The sequence below is a fragment of the Pseudorasbora parva genome, chromosome 10, assembly GCF_024679245.1.
Source record: "Pseudorasbora parva isolate DD20220531a chromosome 10, ASM2467924v1, whole genome shotgun sequence".
Lineage (NCBI taxonomy): Eukaryota > Metazoa > Chordata > Actinopteri > Cypriniformes > Gobionidae > Pseudorasbora > Pseudorasbora parva.
In genome coordinates this window covers 8,671,116-8,695,041 of record NC_090181.1, presented here as the reverse complement: position 1 = coordinate 8,695,041, position 23,926 = coordinate 8,671,116, and the positions used below count along the sequence as shown (strand labels likewise).

Sequence of the window (23,926 nt, the reverse complement as noted above, 5' to 3'; positions counted from 1 at the left end):
ACACAAACACACACGTTGGGTTTACGTTTTATGGGGACCTTCCATTGACATCAGGGTTTTTATTCTGTACAAACTATATTTTCTACTCTATTCCCTAACCAAAAACCTCATAGAAAACTTTCTATATTTTTATTTTCAAAAAACTTTATTTACTACCATTACAATAATAAGCTTCCTTCCTCGTGGTGTTTGTGCAGATATTTGGTCCCCATAATGTGGAGAACACACACACACACACACACACACACACACACACACACACACACACACACACACACACACACACACACACACACACACACAAAATGTTTCACAAAATATTTTTTAATGATAATCAGAAATAACAAACCATAGTCACTCTATTCTAAAAGGTACTCTTAGATTTGTTTAATATAATTCAACTTAAAAGTTTTTTGAAAAACATACAACAATTTTATACATTGGGAATTAAATAGCCCCTTGGTGAAAAAAATATTGCATTTATATTAAGGGCCCTACAGTCAGTCAGCAGCATAGATAATAATGCTTCTTTGGTTTAATTCCGGCACTTTAAAGACCAGAGTCCAAAGTGGGGGAAATTCAGTCATTTTCACAATAATACAAAGCACCAACATCCACTCACATCGTGATGAACGTCTGTCTCGGTTTCTGTTGACTGGCCCTTTCAGAGCAAAGTCTTAGTCCTTACACAGTGCACACATCAAACCTTTTATTATTACCAAAGCTGAAAAACTATAATGTTATATATTATTACGAGATAGCTTTCAGATCAGTGTTATTAAGAATGCGTTGTCAATGTAGTTCTTTTATTATTACCACTAGAGGTCAGTATGTCAATCCACTTATTTGATGCTCAAGTCGAGGGCTAAACCCACAGAGAGGCTTTAAATTAAGCAAAAAGAAAATATTACATATGAAAACATATTTTCACATTATTAAAGTGTAATATAGTCTAGGAATAGTTGTGATAAGACAGATGAAAACAGAATATCTTTGGCATTGTTTGTTCCGTGTTTCCTCCTGGATTTTTGAACAAATACACAATGGCTTTTTTATATATTGGTTAATGGAACACAACCAGTTGTACTTCAGTGGATTTTAATAAATAAGAGGGAAGACTTGGAAAAGCTGCCAGCTAAACCAGCTCCACTACTACTTCTATACTACTTCTACTACTACTAATGTTATCAATATAACACAATAAAATAGCAATCTTATTATATTATAATAATATAAGTCCGTCTCAGATTTTAGGTTTGTTCTTCTGTTGTTTTTCTTCTGTAGAGACTAGCACAACAGGACTTTCCTTTATGGATCACTTGACAGAAGCCCCGTCACCATAACAACTCTGCATCTGGGATCATGGGGTGCAGAGCAGTGGCAGTATCCATAAGTGAATGATGATGATGGTGAGGGTCGCGCAGAAGGGGGCGGGCGCGCGTGATTGGCTGGCATCACGGCGACACAGCGTTTACCTACGGGGAGGTTGACACCTGTAAGAGAACACAATTCAAGGTAAGTGCAGCACAGAAAACAACACACTCTTTGTCCTTGTGATCTTTAAATACATTTAAAAAAAATGTATTTTCTTTAAATGTCACTGAAATGTGAACACTTAAAGGGATAGTTCACCCAAAAATAAAAATTCTGTCATTAATTACTCATGCTGTTCCAAATCCATAAGACTTCAGAACACAAAGGAAAATCATTCTGATGAAATCTGAGAGCTTTCTATCCCTCCATTGACAGCTACACAACTGACACTTTAACTTTGACTTCAAAAAGAGATTGTAAAAATAATCCATATGAACGGAGCCAAATGAGCACATGTAATCCAAATTTTCTAAAGACACTTGATCACTTTAGTTAATGAATATATTTAATTTAGGCATTTATTCACATATAAACATTGATCAGTGGACATAAACAGAAGCTCAACTGAACCTGCTTGAGAGAGAACTAACTTAATCTTCCTGAAGCTCAAACGTGCTGCGTAACACGAGAATGAACCTCATTGGTTCTCGCTGAAGCTCAAACGGGCTGCGTAACACGAGACTGAACCTCATTGGTTCTCGCTGAAGCTCAAACGGGCTGCGTAACACGAGACTGAACCTCATTGGTTCTCGCTGAAGCTCAAACGGGCTGCGTAACACGAGACTGAACCTCATTGGTTCTCGCTGAAGCTCAAACGGGCTGCGTAACACGAGACTGAACCTCATTGGTTCTCGCTGAAGCTCAAACGTGCTGCGTAACACGAGAATGAACCTCCTTGGTTCTCGCTGAAGCTCAAACGTGCTGCGTAACACGAGACTGAACCTCATTGGTTCTCGCTGAAGCTCAAACGTGCTGCGTAACACGAGACTGAACCTCATTGGTTCTCGCTGAAGCTCAAACGTGGTGCGTAACACGAGACTGAACCTCATTGGTTCTCGCTGAAGCTCAAACGTGCTGCGTAATACGAGACTGAACCTCATTGGTTCTCGCTGAAGCTCAAACGTGCTGCGTAACACGAGACTGAACCTCATTGGTTCTCGCTGAAGCTCAAACGTGCTGCGTAACACGAGACTGAACCTCATTGGTTCTCGCTGAAGCTCAAACGTGCTGCGTAACACGAGACTGAACCTCATTGGTTCTCGCTGAAGCTCAAACGTGCTGCGTAACACGAGACTGAACCTCATTGGTTCTCGCTGAAGCTCAAACGTGCTGCGTAACACGAGACTGAACCTCATTGGTTCTCGCTGAAGCTCAAACGTGCTGCGTAACACGAGACTGAACCTCATTGGTTCTCGCTGAAGCTCAAACGTGCTGCGTAACACGAGACTGAACCTCATTGGTTCTCGCTGAAGCTCAAACGTGCTGCGTAACACGAGAATGAACCTCATTGGTTCTCGCTGAAGCTCAAACGTGGTGCGTAAAGAGAGAATGAACCTGATTGGTTCTCGCTAAAGCTCAAACGTGGTGCGTAACACGAGACTGAACCTCATTGGTTCTCGCTGAAGCTCAAACGTGCTGCGTAACACGAGAATTAACCTCATTGGTTCTCGCTGAAGCTCAAACATGGTGCGTAAAGAGAGAATGAACCTCATTGGTTCTCGCTGAAGCTCAAACGTGGTGCGTAAAGAGAGAATGAACCTCATTGGTTCTCGCTAAAGCTCAAACGTGATGCGTAACACGAGAATGAACCTCATTGGTTCTTGCTGAAGCTCAAACGTGGTGCGTAAAGAGAGAATGAACCTCATTGGTTCTCGCTAAAGCTCAAACGTGATGGGTAACACGAGAATGAACCTCATTGGTTCTCGCTGAAGCTCAAACGTGGTGCGTAAAGAGAGAATGAACCTCATTGGTTCTCGCTGAAGCTCAAACGTGGTGCGTAAAGAGAGAATGAACCTCATTGGTTCTTGCTGAAGCTCAAACGTGGTGCGTAAAGAGAGAATGAACCTCATTGGTTCTCGCTAAAGCTCAAACGTGATGGGTAACACGAGAATGAACCTCATTGGTTCTCGCTGAAGCTCAAACGTGGTGCGTAAAGAGAGAATGAACCTCATTGGTTCTCGCTGAAGCTCAAACGTGCTGCGTAACAAAAGAAAAAAATATATATAGAGATTTATTTTAATTCAGAAAAGTATAGTTCAAAATGTATATTCCGTAAGTGTACAATGTACTTTATGCTTATTTATGCTAATTAGAGTATTACATTTCTAGCTTAGCTACAACATCAGTATTAAACTTACCTGTCACAGTCTTTCACTCTCTGTTTCTCCTTCCTTTTTCTCCCTCTATTTCTGGGTTTCCATCTACAACAAAATAAATCATCACTGTAATCCAACATAAATTACCAAAGTGTTATTGTCTATAAGTGTAGTATGAATTGTTACCTGTCTTGTTTTGTTGTAGGTTTTCTTAGTCTTGGCATCACAATGTAAGAGAAATCATGCAGTGACAAAAAGAAAAGCAGAGGGACTATTACAAAAACATTTTTTGTACTTGATAAATTCAGTTCATCCAGAAAAACATTCAACATTTATGTTCAATATTCATAGCTATAATAAAAATACACAGCTGTATCAAAAAACTGCTGCATGCAAAACATGCGGTTACATAAACTGAATTGATCTTTTCCTTACCTACATTCACAGGCTTTGTGCTCCACAAAGGTCATCTCCACATATTCCTGTCCCTGCTCTGCTGGCTTAATCTTTAATAACTGAAAAAGTCATAATATTAATATCCATCACAACAGTGTGCCTGACACAGACAAAACATTATCTCCTACAGATATTACTTTAGTGAAAAAGCATACAATGCCAAAGTTACCTTCAACATTCAATTTTTATATATTAGGTCATTATACACTCACCTAAAGGATTATAAGGAACACCATACTAATACTGTGTTTGACCCCCTTTCGCCTTCAGAACTGCTTTAATTCTCCGTGGCATTGATTCAACAAGGTTCTGAAAGCATTCTTTAGAAATGTTGGCCCATATTGATAGGATAGCATCTTGCAGTTGATGAAGATTTGTGGGATGCACATCCAGGGCATGAAGCTCCTGTTCCACCACATCCCAAAGATGATCTATTGGGTTGAGATCTGGTGACTGTGGGGGCCATTTTAGTACAGTGAACTCATTGTCATGTTCAAGAAACCATTTTGAAATGATTCGAGCTTTGTGGCATGGTGCATTATCCTGCTTGAAGTAGCCATCAGAGGATGGGTACATGGTGGTCATAAAGGGGTGGACATGGTCAGAAACAATGATCAGGTAGGCAGTGGCATTTAAACGATGCCCAATTGGCACTAAGGGGCCTAAAGTGTGCCAAGAAAACATCCCCACACCATTTCACCACCACCACCAGCCTGCACAGTGGTAACAGGGCATTATGGATCCATGATCTCATTCTGTTCAAGCCAGATTCTGAGTCTACCATCTGAATGTCTCAACAGAAATCGAGACTCATCAGACCAGGCAACATTTTTCCAGTCTTCAACTGTCCAATTTTGGTGAGCTCGTGCAAATTGTAGCCTCATTTTCCTATTTGTAGTGGAGATGAGTGGTACCCGGTGAGGTCTTCTGCTGTTGTAGCCCATCCGCCTCAAGGTTGTGCATGTTGTGGCTTTACAAATGCTTTGCTGCATACCTCGGTTGTAATGAGTGGTTATTTCAGTCAAAGTTGCTCCTCTATCAGCTTGAATCAGTCGGCCCATTCTCCTCTGACCTCGAGCATCAACAAGGCATTTTCGCCCACAGGACTGCTGCATACTGGATGTTTTTCCCTTTTCACATCATTCTTTGTAAACCCTAGAAATGGTTGTGCGTAAAAAATCCCAGTTACTGAGATTGTGAAATACTGAGACTGGTCCGTCTGGCACCAACAACCATGCCACGGTCAAAATTGCTTAAATCACCTTTCTTGGCATTCAGTTTGGAGTTGAGGGGATTGTCTTGACCAGGGCCACACCCCTAAATAAATTGAAGCAACTGTCATGTGATTGGTTGATTAGATAATTGCATTAATGAGAAATTGAACAGATGTTCATAATAATCCTTTAGGTGAGTGTAATAATGTAATGTAATATAATATGATATATTACACATTTGCCGGCCACTTTATTAGATACACCTGTTTAACTACTCTTTAACGCAAATACCTAATCAGCCAATCACACGGCAGGAACTCAAGACGAACTGCTGAAGTTCAAAATGAGCATCAGAAAGAAAGGAAGGTAATTTAAGTGACTTTGAATATGATATGGTTTTTGGTGCCAGACGGGCTGGTCTGAGTATTTTAGAAACTGCTGATCTACTGGGATTTTCACACACAACTTGACAAAATCTCTAGGACTATAGAGAATCGTCTGAAAAGAGAAAATATCCAGTGAGCGTCAGTTCTGTGGGTGGAGATGCCTTGTTCTTGCCAGAGGTCAGAGGAAAATGGCCAGATTGGTTCAGCTGATAGAAAGGCAACAGTAACTCAAATAAGCGCTCAACACAAACGAGGTCTGCAGAAGAACATCTCTGAACGCAATCCAACCTTGAAGCAGACGAGCTACAGACACACCGGTGACACTCCTGTCAGCTGAGAACAGCAAACTGAGGCTACAGTTCACACAAGCTCACCAAGACTGGACAACAGAAGAATAGAAAAATGTTGTCTGGTCTCAATTTCTGCTGTATCATTCACATGAGACCAGAATTTGGCATACAAAAACAGAAAAGCATGAATCCATCCTGCCTTGTATCAATGGTTCAGTCTGGCGGTGGTGTGTAATGGTGTGTTATATATTTTCTTACCACACATTGGGACCCTTAGTACCAACTGAGCATCATTTAAACACCACACATCTTCTGAATATGATAATAAGTTCACTGTACTAAAATGGCCTCCACAGTCACCAGATCTCAATCACATCGCAGCCGACAAATCTGCAGCAACTGCGTGATGCTCTCCTGTCAATATGGACCGAAATCTCTGAGGAATGTTTCCAGCACCTTAATGAATCTGTGCCATTAAGAATTAAGGCAGTTCTGAAGGCAAAAGGGCTTTCAACCTCGTACTAGTAAGGTGTACCTAATAAAGTGGCTGGTGAGTGTATAATATAATGTAATATTTAGGGTAAGTCTAAGTGCATTGTGGAAGCCAGTTTTCTCCTCAGAGTAGAACAAGTAAAAACATTTTTTAGATAAATGTGAAAAGACACAATGTGAGATATGAAGTCGGAATTACGCTTCTTTCAAACTGTTATTTTTTTGTTACCTGCATAGTGGTATTAGAAGTGAGCGTTGGGTGACACTCCAGGTTCTCATCTCCACAGCAACCAGCACAGCGGACCAATGGCACGCAGGCGGGGCTGAAAATGTGCTCCACCTCCCCTGGGTACTCCTGAACCACTTCCACTAGCTTCTCTATAGTGCGGCAGAAGCTCTTCCCCCAAACCTCCTGAAAGAGCATCACTGCGACACAGCAAAAGAAATATGAGATAATCACATTTTAAGAAGTGCAAGAATACACAAGCTGCAATCACTGAACATTTGGAAGGAATCATTGCTCAACATATAAGCTATTGTTAAGATGTATAAAAATGCTAGCCATTCATGTGTGATGAGAACTTGTCACAGAATCCATAATTAACCAATAACAATGCGCCTCATTAGTAATAATGTGCCTTCATTGTTATTAAAAGTTTGAACCTCGCACTCTGGTTCAACCCATTATAGTATAGCTTCATACTTTTGTTCTTATTTCTCAAAGCACATGTATACGTGACCCACATTTAAATCGGCAGAAATGTACATCTAAAATATATTTTCTTTACAAAATCTCTGGGAAAGGCAGGTGTGTGTGTGTGTGTGTGTGTGTGTGTGTGTGTGTGTGTGTGTGTGTGTGTGTGTGTGTGTGTGTGTGTGTGTGCATATCCTGTTTTTAATTTATCAGGATTTCTCAAAAGAGAAGGTCCTATGGGGTTTTGCAGAGAAATTGAAATAACAGAAAAACTGGCTCTTTATTACCAATTTTGACTTTTATTGTCATATTACTGTAAGAATCTCTCTTACATCTGAAATAAAGAGGCTATAAATATTTATTTGATAGTAAATTTGTTTAAAAAACAGCCAAAAAGTCTCTACTAAATAAATAACACATGGGAAATAAAATGACTTTTATATTGTAATGTCCCCTTTGTACAGTTTCTGAAAAATATGCATTTTTCATCTGTCTGATCCTCATAACCAAGAGAAAAATGTTGAACAAAGATGGAACTTTTTTCTTTTTTAAACTACACACTCTTATGAAAAAAAGGTCAAATGGTGATCCATAATCTTAAGTCAGTTTTAAAAGAACCTTTAAAAATATTAATCAAAATTAAAAAAAAAATCCCACGATGTGAACACCTAAAAGGTTCTATAAAGCGGCTGAAGGAACCCTTTACAGTTATACAGAACACTTTCTTCTAAGAGTGTATCATGTAAAAAAGTTATGTAAAAATGTAGTAAGTGTGGCTAAATAAACCAAATATACTGATGTAAACGCATTTAATGTTTTATTTAATGAGCTGATCCTCTTACCTTTAGCAGTGCTGTTTACATTTACTAAGGAGGAACTCTGCAAAAAAAAAAAAAAAGTTAAAAAGAGACAAGAGAAAAAAATATTTGATAATCTATACGAGCATAGGCCTACTTAAAGGCCATGATTTAAAAAAAAAAAAAGTGTGACCTCATTTATTAATGTAAAAAATTCTGGAGAACATGCCATTTTGCTGAAATACATAATACATGCGTCTGCAGCAACACACAGTGGCGCAGTAATACTGATGTAATGAGCTCACAGGTCAGAATCAAGGACTGGAACTATCCGTTTTATAAACTGGGTTTTTTCAGCAGGGTCTCAATAGGGTCTACTTGGTTTCACTTTTCTGATACAGGAGCCTTTTTAATGGGACTGTGGGAAAACAAAAAAGGTTGGAGGCACAGCTTTATGAGTATATTAAATTGTATCATAACGTTACCTAAATATTAAACCATTTTTGTGTAACCTGAATCTTTATATATGTAACAAAGTAGGCTATGACTGAGTGACCCCTGCTGGCGTTATGTTGCACCATTCACCTTTAATTTTGAGAACATGCCCATTTTGAGACCACGCCCTGGTATATGTACCCTCAGTAAGCCAGTAAGAGCTGTGTGTTTAAATCTCACTCCCATGGCCTCATAAGGCGTTCTAGAGACTCATGCTAAGGGCTGCGTCCTTGTTTGCTCCTACCTCCCACGGCGGAGACCCCAGTTCGTATCCCACTCTGAGCGGGTCAAGTAGGACCAATTACATTTGGCGCCGTGACCCGGGTGGGAATGATGTAAGAAGAGCGGTCACCTAAGAGTGGTGCATGTAAACCTTACTCCTCAATAGTTTCAATAGGTGCATTTACATGAAGCACTGTAATCGGTTTAAAAGTCCAATCCGAATTAAAATGCTCCATATAAACACCTCAACTGGAATAAAAATGCCCAAACCGAATGAAATTATAATCGGTTTGAGAGGGGTGGGATAAACCTTTCCATGAACCGATCAAACAAAAATGTAACAATGTATACGACCTGACCCGATTACTTTTCAGTGTGCGTCCTTATATGACGTGATACACAGCTTTCGCCTTCACCACTGACCGCACCGCGCTCACACGCAGGCTATAATGTTGAGAGGAAAGTAAATTTTTCTGAGGGGTACATTTTTTATTTCGTTAGAAGTTATGAAGATAATGTTGGCATAATGACACAGACATAGCCTGGCTACATCCTCTCATCTTGACAGCGTTTGCCCCAGGCACTTTTGACTTCAACTGCTCCTGACAGAAGAATTTCAAACAAAGACAAAAGACTTTACAACAAATAAATAGCTTTCATAAAACCGTATAAGTCCTGGTGGCCGTTAAGAGTTGCTATGGCATCCGTGAACACATTTCAGCTGAGAGGACCGCGGCGCATTTCTCAAGCGGCAGACAAACTGCTCTGTGATGATTGCGATTGAAAGTCAGCACATGTAAACCCCAGATCGGTTTAGATAACGTCTCACGCGGTCTCATGTAAACAGTCCACTAAATCTTTCAATCGGAATTATTTTAATTGGAAAGACAAAAAAAGTGTGCATGTAAACGTGGCTGTAATGTTGGTCCAGGCTGGTTATGCGGGTCTAGCTGGTGGACCAACATCATTCTGTTCTCTAGCAAAACTGAGATGGTGTAGCTAGTCCTCCTGTACTCCCACTTTCCATGCTAGTCCCTGCATGAAAAATCATACCTTACGCTGGTGACCAGCAATGCTGGATTTTTACAGCGACTTAAACGACAGGGCCTTTAAACAACAGCCCTCTCTGGTGGAAAGAAACAATAAAGCATGTTTTTGTTTTTCATTTACTGTGTGAAAATCTCTAACGTGTGCCAGAAAAAAAAAGCTGAGCCGTATCGTATTCCTGTTAGTGTGCGTCTGTTCAAGTCAAAATCTGCTTCCTGTAGTATAAGATTTAGTTATTTATTTTCCCATTGGTTCATCTCCCTCTGTGGTTATTTTCAATTGATCCTTTGATAAACAGCATGGGTTTTTCTTTTCTATCAGCCAGAAAATGTAGGATTCAGTGTGGTTTTAAGTCAGCGCCTTGAGGGAAACAGTATGCGATACTTTGGGATCGGAGATATGGAGGAAATATAAAACAGTGTTTGAGAATTAAATTCATCTCATAAATCTCCAAACCTTTTCTCTGCAATATATTATGTTATATTGTATTACCGTCTGTAAGTTCTATATACTAGTGCATTATAAACATTGTTTTTACACTGAAATATTGCTACAGGCTCTTTGCAGTGATAAATGAGAAAAACTAAGGTCATGGTTAGGCAGTAAAAAGGATCTGGGTCTTATTCACAGAGTTTGACGGCCTAGAGGTCAAAGCGTTCAGCCACCAGGGCAAGGCGCTCATTGTGAAAGTGGAAGGGAAATCCTGCGGGGTCAATGTGATTGCTGTTTGTGATTTTGATGCTAAAAAGTTGGAATTTACTGAGACATTTACAGTAAAGAGTAAGTACTTCCATTAACCCTATAAAACAGTGCAGAACTTTTAACTTCCAGTTCCCTGTTAAAAAAGCAGCTGGAGCTTAAAGAACCATTCATACAATTTTGTGAGAAACAAAGATGTTGAGCCAGGAACATGCTGTACTTTGGGAAATCACGTTTACCCTTTATTTGTGCTTATAATGGAGCAATACACAATCAGGTATACATACAATCAGGTACATGCAATTAACGTTTAATATCAATACTTTTCACACATTAAAAAATAATAAATATCTGAATTTGCAATTAATAAAAGCATTTTAACCACTATTTTTAAGATTGCCTTCCTCGACACTTGTGGAACACTTGCCATTATACATTTAGAACGATAATATTTTAGTCTAAACCTTAAGTAATTTTGATAAACTATATAGCATTTGATAGCTCTCAAGAATCTCGGTTTCTTGTTCGGTTCTAATGTCTAGTTTTTGGAGAAATGACAGCGCAGTAGATGAATAGCGATAGATTCTTCATTTGTGATGCAGTGCCAAACTATAATGCACGCTTTGACTCTTTCCATGTTTTTGTCTATGCATTTTAAGACATTCATTGAATTCAAATTAAATATCAACATTACTGCCCGAATAGAAAGTAGGATGTCTACTTCATAAATATTTTAAAAAGTATGAAAATATGGTTTAGATCACTCAAACCATATATGGAAATCAAAGAGTCTACATGCAATCTAGTAGCCTGACAAGCCAGACCCAAATCAAGATGTTTGTCTTGTTGTCATAAACGGTTGTCTTTCAAACTCCTTCTGCACGGCGTGCACGCAATAGGATATCGCTACAACCAATCAGAGCAACGAAGGTGAAGCGGAGCTAGTTGACAGATAAAATTTTCGCTGTATCCGGTCAGCAAATCTCAGAACACATCTTCCCTTCTTAAGAATGACTTCAGTGCCGTTCTTTGTTCTTTTCTCAGAGAAAAGCTTAACTCCAAGTCTTCCAGAGTCGCGGTCAAAGCTGATTCGAAAGACCGCCGTTCGCCAGCTTCTGTGTTTACTAGAAGTACGCAAGCACAACTCGGCCGTCATTATGTTAAGCCCCGCCCACCGACTCTATACACGATGTGATTGGCCTGACCAGAGTTTGGTTTTTACAGCTCAGAACTGTATTGAGAGTTGCTAGACGATACTTGCAGCAGATTAGATTTGCTGCCACTAGGGTGTGTCTAGATTTCTAGACTAGTAATCGAGTGGAAACCATTGGGTGCGTTTACATGCACACCAGTAAGCTGATAACTCAAAAAAATCAGCTTATTGAAATAATCAGTTTTCCTCGTTTACATGCAAACCAGCAAACTGACAAAGCAAGTAAACCGCGTTTACATGACTTTATTAAGAAAAACCAGGTTATTTCCTTGTAGTGACATCAAAAATAATAATGTTAGTATTCCAAATGTTACGTCAGTTGAGATGTTAAATAAAGCGTGTACCGTGTCAGCGGGAGATTTACGGCTCATATTATCGCTCATGCAGTTCCAGATGCAGCGTTCTGACTGAACCTCTTCTACTTCTGCTGCTTGAACACATCTTTACAATTTTCTGGGTCTTAAAAGAATCTGCGTTTGTGATATATGTCCTTATTTCAGGCAAAACGCTAGCTCGCTCTGTCTGGATGCGTTTAAATCTGCTCTAAGTTTGCGCTTTTGTCACCTATCACACATGCGCACTCCAATAAGCCGACAGAAAGCAGGTTAATGCGTTTACATGCAGCGCGACATCGGAGTAAGAGGAAGAAAACTACCTGTCCCGACCGGTTTATGCTTACGCTGTTTATGACCATACTCCGATAAAAGAAAACGGGTTACCGCGTTTACATGACCATGTTCATTGTCGGCTTATTGGGCATAATCGGCTTAAGAACGTGCATGTAAACGCACCCATACTGTGCACAAAAACATCTTACTGAATGATTTCAACCTAAAATTTGGCACAGAACTTTTATATTTAGCTATTTAGCTTTGATTTTCTTGTTTTAGAGTTAAACATGTTTTGTAAAATGTATAGATATAAAATATAAAAATATATGTTATACTGTATATTTAACATGTCCATAAACTTAAACTTCTATAACTTTTTTAAACTTTACTTTTACAACTTTTTTTTTCTTTTACTTTTACAATACTCTGTGCCATGTTCCCTTTAAATAAGGTTAAAAAAGGTACAAAACAAGTCTGTGCTCTGAAGTATTCAAGATTTTTAACAATTTCAGTTGGAAAAGTCATATTCAAGTCTGTGCTCTAAAAGTGGGACAGACAGTAAACAGGTAAAACAACCTTTTATTTTCACAAATGTTGAAAATAGAAAGATGCTACACTCAGAAAGACACTGGCACTTCAGGACTAGAGTTGAAGAGCTCTGATATACATCAACTTGTTTTTTGTCTGTACAGTTGCTTTTGAATAGCTGTCTATATGGGTCAAATTGACCCATGAACAGCAAGAGTGTAAGTCTTACACTCAAGTCACACAATTTCAAGAAAAACAATGTAGGTTAGATAGTATTTCAGATAGATTGAAAAAAGAAATTATAGCTAATGTTTAGCAGTTGTGGCATACAAAAAAATATTTCTGTATTGAAATAAATGTGGAAAAACTTTTTTTTTAGCTTCACAGGTTAGTAAAAAAGAAGAAATTATTTTGTGATCTCTACAGTTGTCTTAGAACGTTAAAATATGCAGGTCAAATTGATCCGGGAACATCATGAACGTAACAGTCATTTTGTGTGTATATTTCAAAACAAATCAGCGTGTGGAGACTTTGCATTCATGAGCCTAAATGAGAAAGTCACAAAATTTCAAGAAAAAAAAAAAGAAGAAAAAAATTTAACTGCTATTTCTGACACCTTAAACATCAAAACGGGTCAAACTGACCTGTAACATAACACGAGGGTTAATGAATAATGCTAATAATTTTCCCAGCCAAGCTTGTCATAGTATATTCTGGGCTTGCCCGCATACAGCCTTGAGTCTTAATTAAGCTTCACAATGATGCTGCCTAATATAGAACATGCTTATGAACGCTGTCTAGTTAGGCAGCAAGAGTTCAGTGGCAGTCAGGGATAAAGGCAGGCCTATTCTACACTGCAGGTCTTTCAGACATGAGAAGGCATCTCCATGCTCCTTTGGTCTTGAACAGAAGAGCAAGGTTCACAAAATCTTGGCACGTCAACTCAGCTATGCGAGGGACCTCACGTAGCACCTCTTTGTCCGTGTGTGTGTAACCAGATGGTCTGCATGAAAGTAAAGTACTCATGAAGGTTCTATACTGCTCATAAATCCTGAATGGGAATGTAATAGAGAGAACTGCCCCAGTGTCGCCACCAGGAATTTACACAAGATCAATGCTTAAGGTATAGAGTGAAAAAAATAAAATAAAAAATAAATAAAAAAAAAAGGTATAGAGTGTAATTTTGGCACCATTAGCAACCCCAAATTATATTGGTTGAGTCGCTTAAATAAAAAATTAAATCAAATAAAATGACACGCATTAGCAACCTCAAATTATATTGGTTGAGTCGCTTAAATAAAAAATAAAATAAAATAAAATGACACGCATAAATAAAATAAAATTGGTTCCATTAATTTTGTAAATCACAAAGTTAATGAACATCGCACATTGTAAAGCTTATTGTGTAGTTCAAGGGCGTAGGTTTGGTCTCAGCTTTGGTGGGGACATGCCACCAGGTTTGCCCAGATTATATAGTCTATTATTTATGTTACTGAGTATGGAAATTAACCATAGTTTATTAATACATCTATTAATTTATGAGGCTCTTTAGGTATATTATCAAGTAGCAAAATAATAATTAAACAAAATACTCTTTAATTGCCAAGTTCATAAAAGATTTTCAAAGCTGATTTGGAAAAAAACAACACACACACAAAATGACTTATTTTCAATATAAAAAGTGATTGTGGACTGGATTTTTTTTTACCTCTTATCACAGTATAGGCATGTTAAAGATTAGTAACAACTTGAGCTTTGATGCAGTGTTAGTTTTTGTACAGGATCAGATTTTTTTCTCTCCCTCATTTATTGTTCGTGGCTGTTTTTACCCCATTGACTTCCATTATAACCACAGTTTTTGATTGGAAAGACATGTTGCCATATACTCATGCATTCTTGATTGTTGGTGATTTTCCCTGTTGGGAAGAGGTAAAATGTGTAATTTTTACAGTTGATAACCAGGTGGCACCATTAACCCTTTAGATAGGTGCTAACCCCCCCCCAAAAAAAAAAAAAAACAACAACCTTAGGCCCTGTCCACACAAAGCCAGCACTTTCCCAATCCGATCTTTTTTTCCCCTCGTTTCAAGAAATATCTGCGTCCACACGAGGTTACAAAAACGGACTAAAAACGATATAGTTTGCATGCCAGTGTGTGGCGCTGTAATTCTGCCACAGAAATACACTAAAAACGGAGAAGAAGAGTTGTGGCTAGGCAGGGGTATAGCAGTGGTCAGAGGTGAGGCAAAATCTCACAATAAAATAACAATAAATACATTTGCTACTTAACAGATGTGTTTTATTAATGCCTACACCTACCCCAACCCAAAACATACCCTTAGAAAAATGCAGATACGTTAATTAAATGACGCGATATTGATGTGCGCATGCCCAGTGCCCGTAGTTGTATCCCTTACCTCTTTCACCGCGATGGACGTAGTGTGATGACATCACCGTTTCAGAAAATATACGGATTCGCTGTACACACGAAGATGGAAGATGATCGTTTTCAGATTTACCCACTTTAGGACCCGGTTTCGGAAAATATCGGATGCATGCTTCTAAAACGCCAGATCCGTGTGGACGAAACGCTGATACGGTACAAAATGTATACGTATACAGCTAAACGCGTCTCCGTGTGGACGGGGCCTGAGTTTCTGGCTTTTGTATAGAGTATAATATCCTGTAAATGAGAAAAATAAATAAATCTGATGCTGCACAAAAACTAACAATGCATCGAAGCATGTCCAAGACTGTGATAAAAGGTAAAAAAATATCCAGTCCACAATCACTTTTTATATTGAAAATAAGTTATTTTGTGTGTATGTTTTTGAATCAGTTTTTGAAAATCATTTATGAACTTGGCAATTAAAGAGTGATATGAGTGATAAGAGTGACTATTAAACAATGACAACAGCTCAACAATAAACATGGAATCAAATATGTAAACTTGCAACAGAACACGTTTTATATTATTTTACATTTGATTATTTTATTTATTTCTAAAGAACTCTATAGTAGCCTATATTGGTGCACTTTAAAGGGAATGGCTCACCCAAAAATGTAAATGCTGTCATCATTTACTCTCCATCATGTTGTCCCAAACCTGTATGAGTTTCTTTCTTCTGCTGAACACAAAAGAAGATATTTTGAAGAAAGTTTGTAACCAGGCTGCTTTGGGGGCACCATTTACTTCCATGGAAGGAATGTGTCTTCCTATGTATTCAACATAAAGACATTTATACAGGTTTGAAACAACTTGAGGGTGAGGAAATTATGACAGATTTTTAATTTTTGGGTGCACTGTCTCTTTAAGCAGTCATTCTGAACCAGCCACCACTTTACTGACAATTCTGAAATTCAAAAATATTTAATTTTCTTTATTAATTTACTATTATGACTATATTATTATGTAATTAATTGTCCCATTTTTCTCTAAATATGTTTTAAATGTCAAACTGCTAAATTATAATTTAATAACATAAATTAGGCTATAATATATTAATTAACTGGTCTAATGTCTAGAAGAATAAGTCTACCAAGCTTTGATAATGTATGGAATATTACATTAATATATTATCCATTAAAAAACAATAGGCCTACTTTTAGAAGCAAGGATGTGTCGGTCATCGCTGCTGCTTTAAGTCAGAGACTCTGAGACACTGAAATGCTTCTCTGCAAAGTGTGCAGTTCGCCTAGCCTGGCTCTGCCCTCCTACGTACTTCCGCTCAATTTTCATTTTCCTTCAGTACTACGTCTGGGACTGCTGTGTTTTCTTAGGTTTTCTCAGAACAAATTTTTACCGGTCCAATCAGCAAACAGAGGAAGTGGCTGAGAATGATGGCGTTGATGTCATGCGCTAGTTTGAGTTGTAGTTCAGTAATGGCGGCGGAGAAAGATGCAAACAAAACCATTCATTCCGTTGTGGCACCGTTGCCGAATATCCAGAAGTTAAAGCCGGAGCAATAACAGTCTTTGCTGGGGTTTGTTGGTGGCCATGATGTTGTGGCCCTCCTCCCCAACAGAGGGAATTGGGGAAAAGTTTGATTTTCCAGCTCGCTCCGTTAGTGATGAAGGAATTGCTGTATTCGGACGATAACTGTTTCTCTTGGGGTCGGAAGGTATTGCCATCATTTAAAGGGGGGGTGAAATGCTGTTTCATGCATACTGATCTTTTTACACTGTTAAAGACTTGGAATCCCATACTAAACATAGACAAAGTTTCAAAAGTTAAGGTGGACGTTTGATGGGAGTATTTCTTTGTCAAAAATACTACTTCCGGTTAGTCATAAGTTTCGGCAAGTTTTTTGAGATCATGCGTCCCCTTTGACGTTAACGGGGGCGGAATTTCCTTGTATGGGCCTTACGGACAATTCTACCGGAAGCGCGTGAGAGAGAGAGAGAGAGAGAGCGAAAGCAACAGGCTACGCCCATCAAAGCGCTGGCTTGTAGGATGCTAAACAGGTGATATAACCAGTAGCTACTGACTTACCCACTGATAGGCCGGCGGTCGATCTGTATTAGCACTTTCCTCACGCGACGGGCGAATCACTTTCCTCACAGAGCGACTCACTTTCCTCACGCGGCAGGCGAATCACTTTCCTCACTGAGCGAATCACTTTCTTCACAGAGCGACTCACTTTCCTCACGCGGCGGGCGAATCACTTTCCTCACTGAGCGAATCACTTTCCTCACAGAGCGAATCACTTTCCTCACAGAGCGAATCACTTTCCTCACGCGGCGGGCGAATCACTTTCCTCACTGAGCGAATCACTTTCCTCACAGAGCGACTCACTTTCCTCACTGCAGCGCGCTGCTGCACACGTCATTATTTAGCTCCGCTCACATGACACGCCCCCACCCGCTCGGCTTTTTTCGGAAAGACTCGGAACAGCGCATCTTTCTTATATAATTATAAAAAAAATAAAGACTTTTCGGAGATATGCAGGATGCAATGCTACTCTATAGGTACTCAAGATTGACATGACACTGACTGAAACTGAGTGTTTCACCCCCCCTTTAAGTTACAGGGACTGGTCAGTTATTTTATTGCCGTCCGTCTCTCACCACCCGCGTAAAAATCCCCGGCCGAGTTACCTACTGCTTTTGACAAACGCAAGGTCGTGTTGATGTAATAGTTGTCAGAATCTGAGTTTTCAACAATATATCACTTAAAAATTCACTGTTTGTAATCATTTTTGACCACTGCAGAACACCATACGGTTGCTTTGCTGTTATTAGGATGCATTTATAGAATTGTATTTCCTTAAAAATGCTGGCAAGTATTTAGAAGAGCAATATATTTCATCACCGCTCAAACAAATTAAAATAAAAGCACTTAAACATTTGAATTGGTCCGTTATTAATAGCAGCATTTATTATTATAAGCATATGACATTTTATTTACAGCATACAATGATGTTACGGACCACGTGAGCGCCGCATTCCCGATCACAAAGCTCTCCTGTCCACCATGGCGTGAATAAATCACAATCCAAATGCACGAGTTTTAGGTATTATCCTATAGTTTTATTACTGAGGTGGCATGCACATGTGCACTTTTATTTTTTTTTAGATTTCCATCGGTGAAACAGGCGAAGGGCGCATGACATACGTCACGACTAAACGTTAGCGATTGGTTATGGCAGATCCAGAGTGGCTCAGGGCAGATTTAATAGTTTTAAACCACAACAGGGTGCCCGCCTTCGTGGAAATAAACCCTTGTCAATGGAGAGTGGCCAGACTCTATGTACAAATGAAATGTACGAGAGTCTGGTAAAACCAGGCTACAGTTCGCCTTAGGTTCATCGCAATTTACTGGACAGACCCATTCATACCTTTTTCTATTCAGCCCTATATCTGGAAATCCTCTTGCGTTCAAACGGTGGACGCGAGGTCGACATGTTTTTAAAAAAACGCGCAAGTTTCCAGCGCATGTTCTCGAGACTCCGTTGCTATGGCAGCAAAGCCCCTAAAACGCAATCTTGTGCACGGGACACGTCATTTTTCTTGTAAACACGGGACGATTCCGTATTTCAAGGGACGGGGTGGCAACCGTTTCATTTCGTCCTGGCCGTCAGAATCGATCCATATAGCAGCACGAAGGAGTTCGCTAAAATATTGCTGGGGACAATTTTGCCATCTTAAAATATTGATTGGGACTAGTAGCTACCTAGCGTCCCCCCCTAAACCTTCTGGTGTAGTTGAGTTCCCAGCATGCAATGCAATGGAGATTACTCACTGTTCTATTGTCTTGTATTTATTGTCACTTTCAGTGTTTTTATTAAGTGCTCATTTTTCAGAGCTCATTTTAACTTGTCACCATGATTGTGTTATGTGTGGTAAGTGTTGACATCCACCTGTGTGTAATATTTCAATGTCTTATTTTGATGAGGCCATGTCAGCGCCTTAGGCCATTATTTAAATTGCCGACAGGACAGACTGCTCTGGAAAACATTGTGGTGTGGGAGCATAAAACTCACTATGAATTATGCTTCTGAGTACTAACACTCTTGGAATAAGTATGAAAAAATTACATAATCTATCTATCTATCTATCTATCTATCTATCTATCTATCTATCTATCTATCTATCTATCTATCTATCTATCTATCTATCTATCTATCTATCTATCTATCTATCTATCTATCTATCTATCTATCTATCTGTCTGTCTGTCTGTCTGTCTGTCTGTCTGTCTGTCTGTCCGATCGTCTGTCCGTCCATCCACATCTGTCCAACCATCCGTCTATTTATATCTGTCTATCTCTCCGTCCATTCATCCAGCCATATCTGTCCATTTATCCGTCTGTCAATCCTTCTGTCTGTCTGTCTGTCAGTCCATCCATCCATCCATCCATCCATCCATCCATCCATCCATCCATTAATCTGTCTGTCTATTTGTCCTCCTTCTGTTCATCCATCGATTCATCCATTCATTCATCCATCCACCCATCCATCCGTTATCATACATCCATCCGTCAGTATCTATCCATCCATCATCCATCCATTTATCTATCCGTCCATCCATCCATCCGTCATCATACATCCATCCGTCAGTATCCATCCATCCATCCGTCATCTATCTATCTATCTATCTATCTATCTATCTATCTATCTATCTATCTATCTATCTATCTATCTATCTATCTATCTATCTATCTATCTATCTATCTATCTATCTATAAGACTTTGTGCATATAAACAGACTGAGGTGAACTTCAGGGTCTCACACAAGCAGAAACATCAGGTTTAATAACCTCCAATCGTGCGGTCCGGAGGATGCGAGGCAGGAAGTTTCAAGAAAAATAGGAAAGCAAACAAAATGGTAACCAAACATTTCTTGCAGACTTTTGTCTCCTCTTAAAAATGTGAATTATGATAGAAACTGAGGGCATTACAAATGTAAATAGGAAAATATGAGAGGCTGTTTTGGAAAATGTGCTGGCTCCAGTGATGGAGGATTATATTGAAATACTGGTTCTGATGTGCTGTGAACGGTCTCATGAATTTCCAGAAATTAGGCTTCGTTTCTTGAATAATTTGACTGGTTAAAAAAGTTTTTTATATTAAAATATTTTCTGCCATTTCAGTTTATTTCACAGAGATAATATATAAGCAATCAATTCGATTTATGAATGCTAATTTATTTTCACACCCAACTGTAACTCTGAGAGATTTCGCTCAGGTCAGTCTCTTAAATATTAATCCACAGTGACCTGAAGTAAAGCAGAAAGAGTATCCTTCCATCCTGTCTTTTCCAATTGATCCAGCAGTGTGGGAGAGGGCTGGCCTGCTTCGACAGGAAGAATCTGAGTAAACTGAAAAAAAGACTTCAAGCAGACACAATGTCTATGGGAACTTTTACTTCAACATCACAAATTACAACAAAAAAAAATCTATAAAACTGGTGCCAGACTGTACGCCTTTACTGGCAAAACTAAGTGAGACAGGGTGGATCACAGGAATATTTCAATGATGTGTAATAACCACGAGCTCCTTAATAATAAGAACAGAATCCTGTGATCATGATTTCATGCAGGCTTTCGCTTGAGGTTACATTAATCCAAACTTCACAGTAAAAAAAAAAAAAAAAAAAAACATTTTCCAGAAGAATTTCTGCTATTTTCACAAATAACTAGATTACCCAACAAAAACAAAGCATCTGCTTCTATATATCCTGTGTATGTGTGTGTATATATATATTATATATATATATATATATATATATATATATATATATATATATATATATATATATATATATATATATATATATATATATATATATATATAACCTTACTAACTAATAAGAATCAGTAATTAGGAGTTTATTGATGCAAAAGTCATAGTTAATATAGTTAGGTTACTGTGGATCTAAAGTATGACCTTAGCTTTATATTAAACTTTGTTCTTAAAGGTAGGGTAAGTGCTATCTGGTAACCGTTGGTGATATTTCAAATCACCAAAACAAACACGCCCCTACCCCCAAAAGGGTCTCGCCCCTATTTTGATAGCGCCGCCCCACACATACGTAACCCAGAGGCATCCATGGCTATGGCAGAATCTCTGTGTATCTAATCTAGCTCGAATATTCAATGAAGAAGTCATCCCTTCTATCACAAAAACACAAATTGTTCTTGTGAACAACTCGATAGTACACGAGCAAGACAGTCCAACTAATGAATATATTAAAATTATGACAAGATTAGAGTTACAGCAACCACAAAAACACACACAAACCGTTCTCATGAACAACTCTATAGCATGAGCCGACAGTCCAACTAACGACATATTACAACTATGACTGGATAAGGGTTATATAGATCCTGAAAAGAGTAAGCAAACATATATTAGGAGTATAGTAGCTATCTTACTTGTCGGAGACATTGTGTGAGCTGATGGTTGAAGCACAGTGAGGAGATTTAGATGCTCCATACGGTGTGGAAATGAACGGGTCTTTATCATCACTGAAGTGAGCCACAATACGATCGCAAATGGACTAACAAGCGAACATGACACACAACCATAGTGAAGCAGCATATATTAGACTAGTTCTCGGCTAATGTCCGTCAGGTGTGACTCGTGTGTTTTGAATAATGACGTGCACAGAGAGCGAGCGCTCTTCTCACCATCAGTAGTAGACACGCCCCTTACCTGCTGATTGGCTACAAGTTTGTTATTCCACTCAGCCCGTGTCCTTTTTCTAAAACGGTTTTGAAATAACACTTATCCCACCTTTAAATTATAAGGTACTGTTTTTGTTAGACTTTTAGATCTGTTCTAACATGCTGGCTAAAATATGATTACTTCTATTATATTATTGTCTAAATCTAGTTTTGCTAGTTTAATGACCAAAAAAAAAAAAAAAAACTGCACAAACACACAAGGCTCATGGTCTAAAAGGGTTGTATCTACTCTCTTAAAGGAACACTACACTTTTTTTGAAAATAGGCTCATTTTCCAAGTCCTTTAGAGTAAAACAGTTGAGTTTAACCATTTTTGAATCCATTCAGCCGATCTCTGTATCTGGTGGTAGCACTTTAAGCATAGCTTAGCATACATCATTGAATCATATTAGACCATTAGCATCAGTGCTCAAAAAAATGACCAAAGCCGATTTGCAGTCTGTTTTTCCGGAGCAGTAACGGAGTTCTGCGAGTGCGTTTGTTCCTGGTCAAAACCAAAAAAGGTGAGTGAATCGAAAGTTATCCAGGGATAATGCCAGGATGTGTGTGTGTTCATGACTCTGCCCACTGCACTGGTACAGCGGATCTGTCTTTTGATAAAGTGAAAGACTCTTCTGAGATATGAGGGATGCAATACTACACTAGAGGTACTCAAGATTAACATGAGAATGGCAGAAACCGTGTGCTATGTACCCTAATAATGATAAATAAATACACAAAAATAATAAATACACACAGATGTGTATTATGTCTTAACACTTATATAGAGGTAATTTTTTATTTTATTTACTAAAACTATGTATTTTTTTAAACTATGTTATGTATCTCTTCCGGGTCAAACTGGCCCAGATTGCATTAGTTAATGAACATTTCTTCAATTTTCAGTAAGTAAAATCCTGAAGGACAACACAAACAATATTTCTTTGGTCAAAAACATCTCCACATAAACTCCCTTGAAATTGGTCAACCATGGATAATTGTGCTCCTTATTACAGTAGGCCCTGTTGTGGCTATGTAAATGGTAGCAAATTGCCTCCAGATGAGAGATTAAAGCCTACAGAGTGGATGACAGTCCCCTGAGTGCCACTGAAGGAAGGACAGATCCATTTTTTCCTGATTGTGATTGCGCCTCGTCCCCTGGGCTATAACCAGGCCCGTACAGGAAAGAGCCAAGGTCCTGTCACCACAACAACTCATGCTAACTGAGACGTCTGGAAACATGTGTGTGTGTGTCAATGAATGCATGTGCAGATGAAGGAATACACAGTGCGGGGAAGGGGCTGCAGCCAGGGCCGTGTTAAGCCTTTGCGGGGCCCTGGGCTAAGCTTTTGCGGGGAATTTGGGCTGCCTGCTGGGGTGGCAATGGTCTTTCTTTTAGGGTGGCAGTTAAAACCCCGGTAGATCCGCCCCTGCCACTGTCATATTTTCTTACATTTTCGTTCGACATGTTGAGGTGACGATGTACTGGGTGTTCGCTGTGACTCGATTCGGGTGTGTGACAACGATGCTCAACGTACGCATAATTACCTTGATGGCTCGATCCAAAAAAAAAGAGAAAAAAGCCGGGCAGCGTATTTCATGAGGGTTTCATATTTGGGATAAGTAGAAGGTTATCTAGGTCAGTAGAAGTTTTTTTGAAAATTCAAGCTAAAAATCATTATATTCCGAGATGATCTATTTGCTACAACTGAAATAATGCACTCAATTAAATTGTGTGATGATAATTGTATGTTGGTGTGTTTTATGCGAAAAACTGCTAACCATATGTACGGCAAAACTCATTCGTATACATTCCACAATATTGCACTTTTGTATTTTTTTATACGCATTTTCATGTGATCGTGTTGAAAAAAAATCACATTACCAGTTATGTGGGTATAGAAACGTATTCCTATATTCAATATGA

General features: G+C 38.9%; 1 protein-coding gene across 1 annotated transcript in view; it reads right to left on the bottom strand.

The window, feature by feature from the left end:
- Positions 1-303: 303 nt before the first annotated feature.
- pgfb (placental growth factor b) overlaps positions 304-23,926 on the bottom strand; it is a 92,702-nt gene continuing 69,079 nt past the window's right edge. Inside the window, exons 6-11 of the mRNA XM_067454779.1 lie at positions 8,064-8,100; positions 6,757-6,953; positions 4,125-4,204; positions 3,876-3,905; positions 3,732-3,794; positions 304-1,493 (exon numbers count right to left, since the gene is read on the bottom strand). Of these exons, the coding sequence (XP_067310880.1) occupies positions 1,472-1,493; positions 3,732-3,794; positions 3,876-3,905; positions 4,125-4,204; positions 6,757-6,953; positions 8,064-8,100 (429 nt within the window). The 3' untranslated portion in view covers positions 304-1,471. The remainder of the gene's footprint in view (positions 1,494-3,731; positions 3,795-3,875; positions 3,906-4,124; positions 4,205-6,756; positions 6,954-8,063; positions 8,101-23,926) is intronic.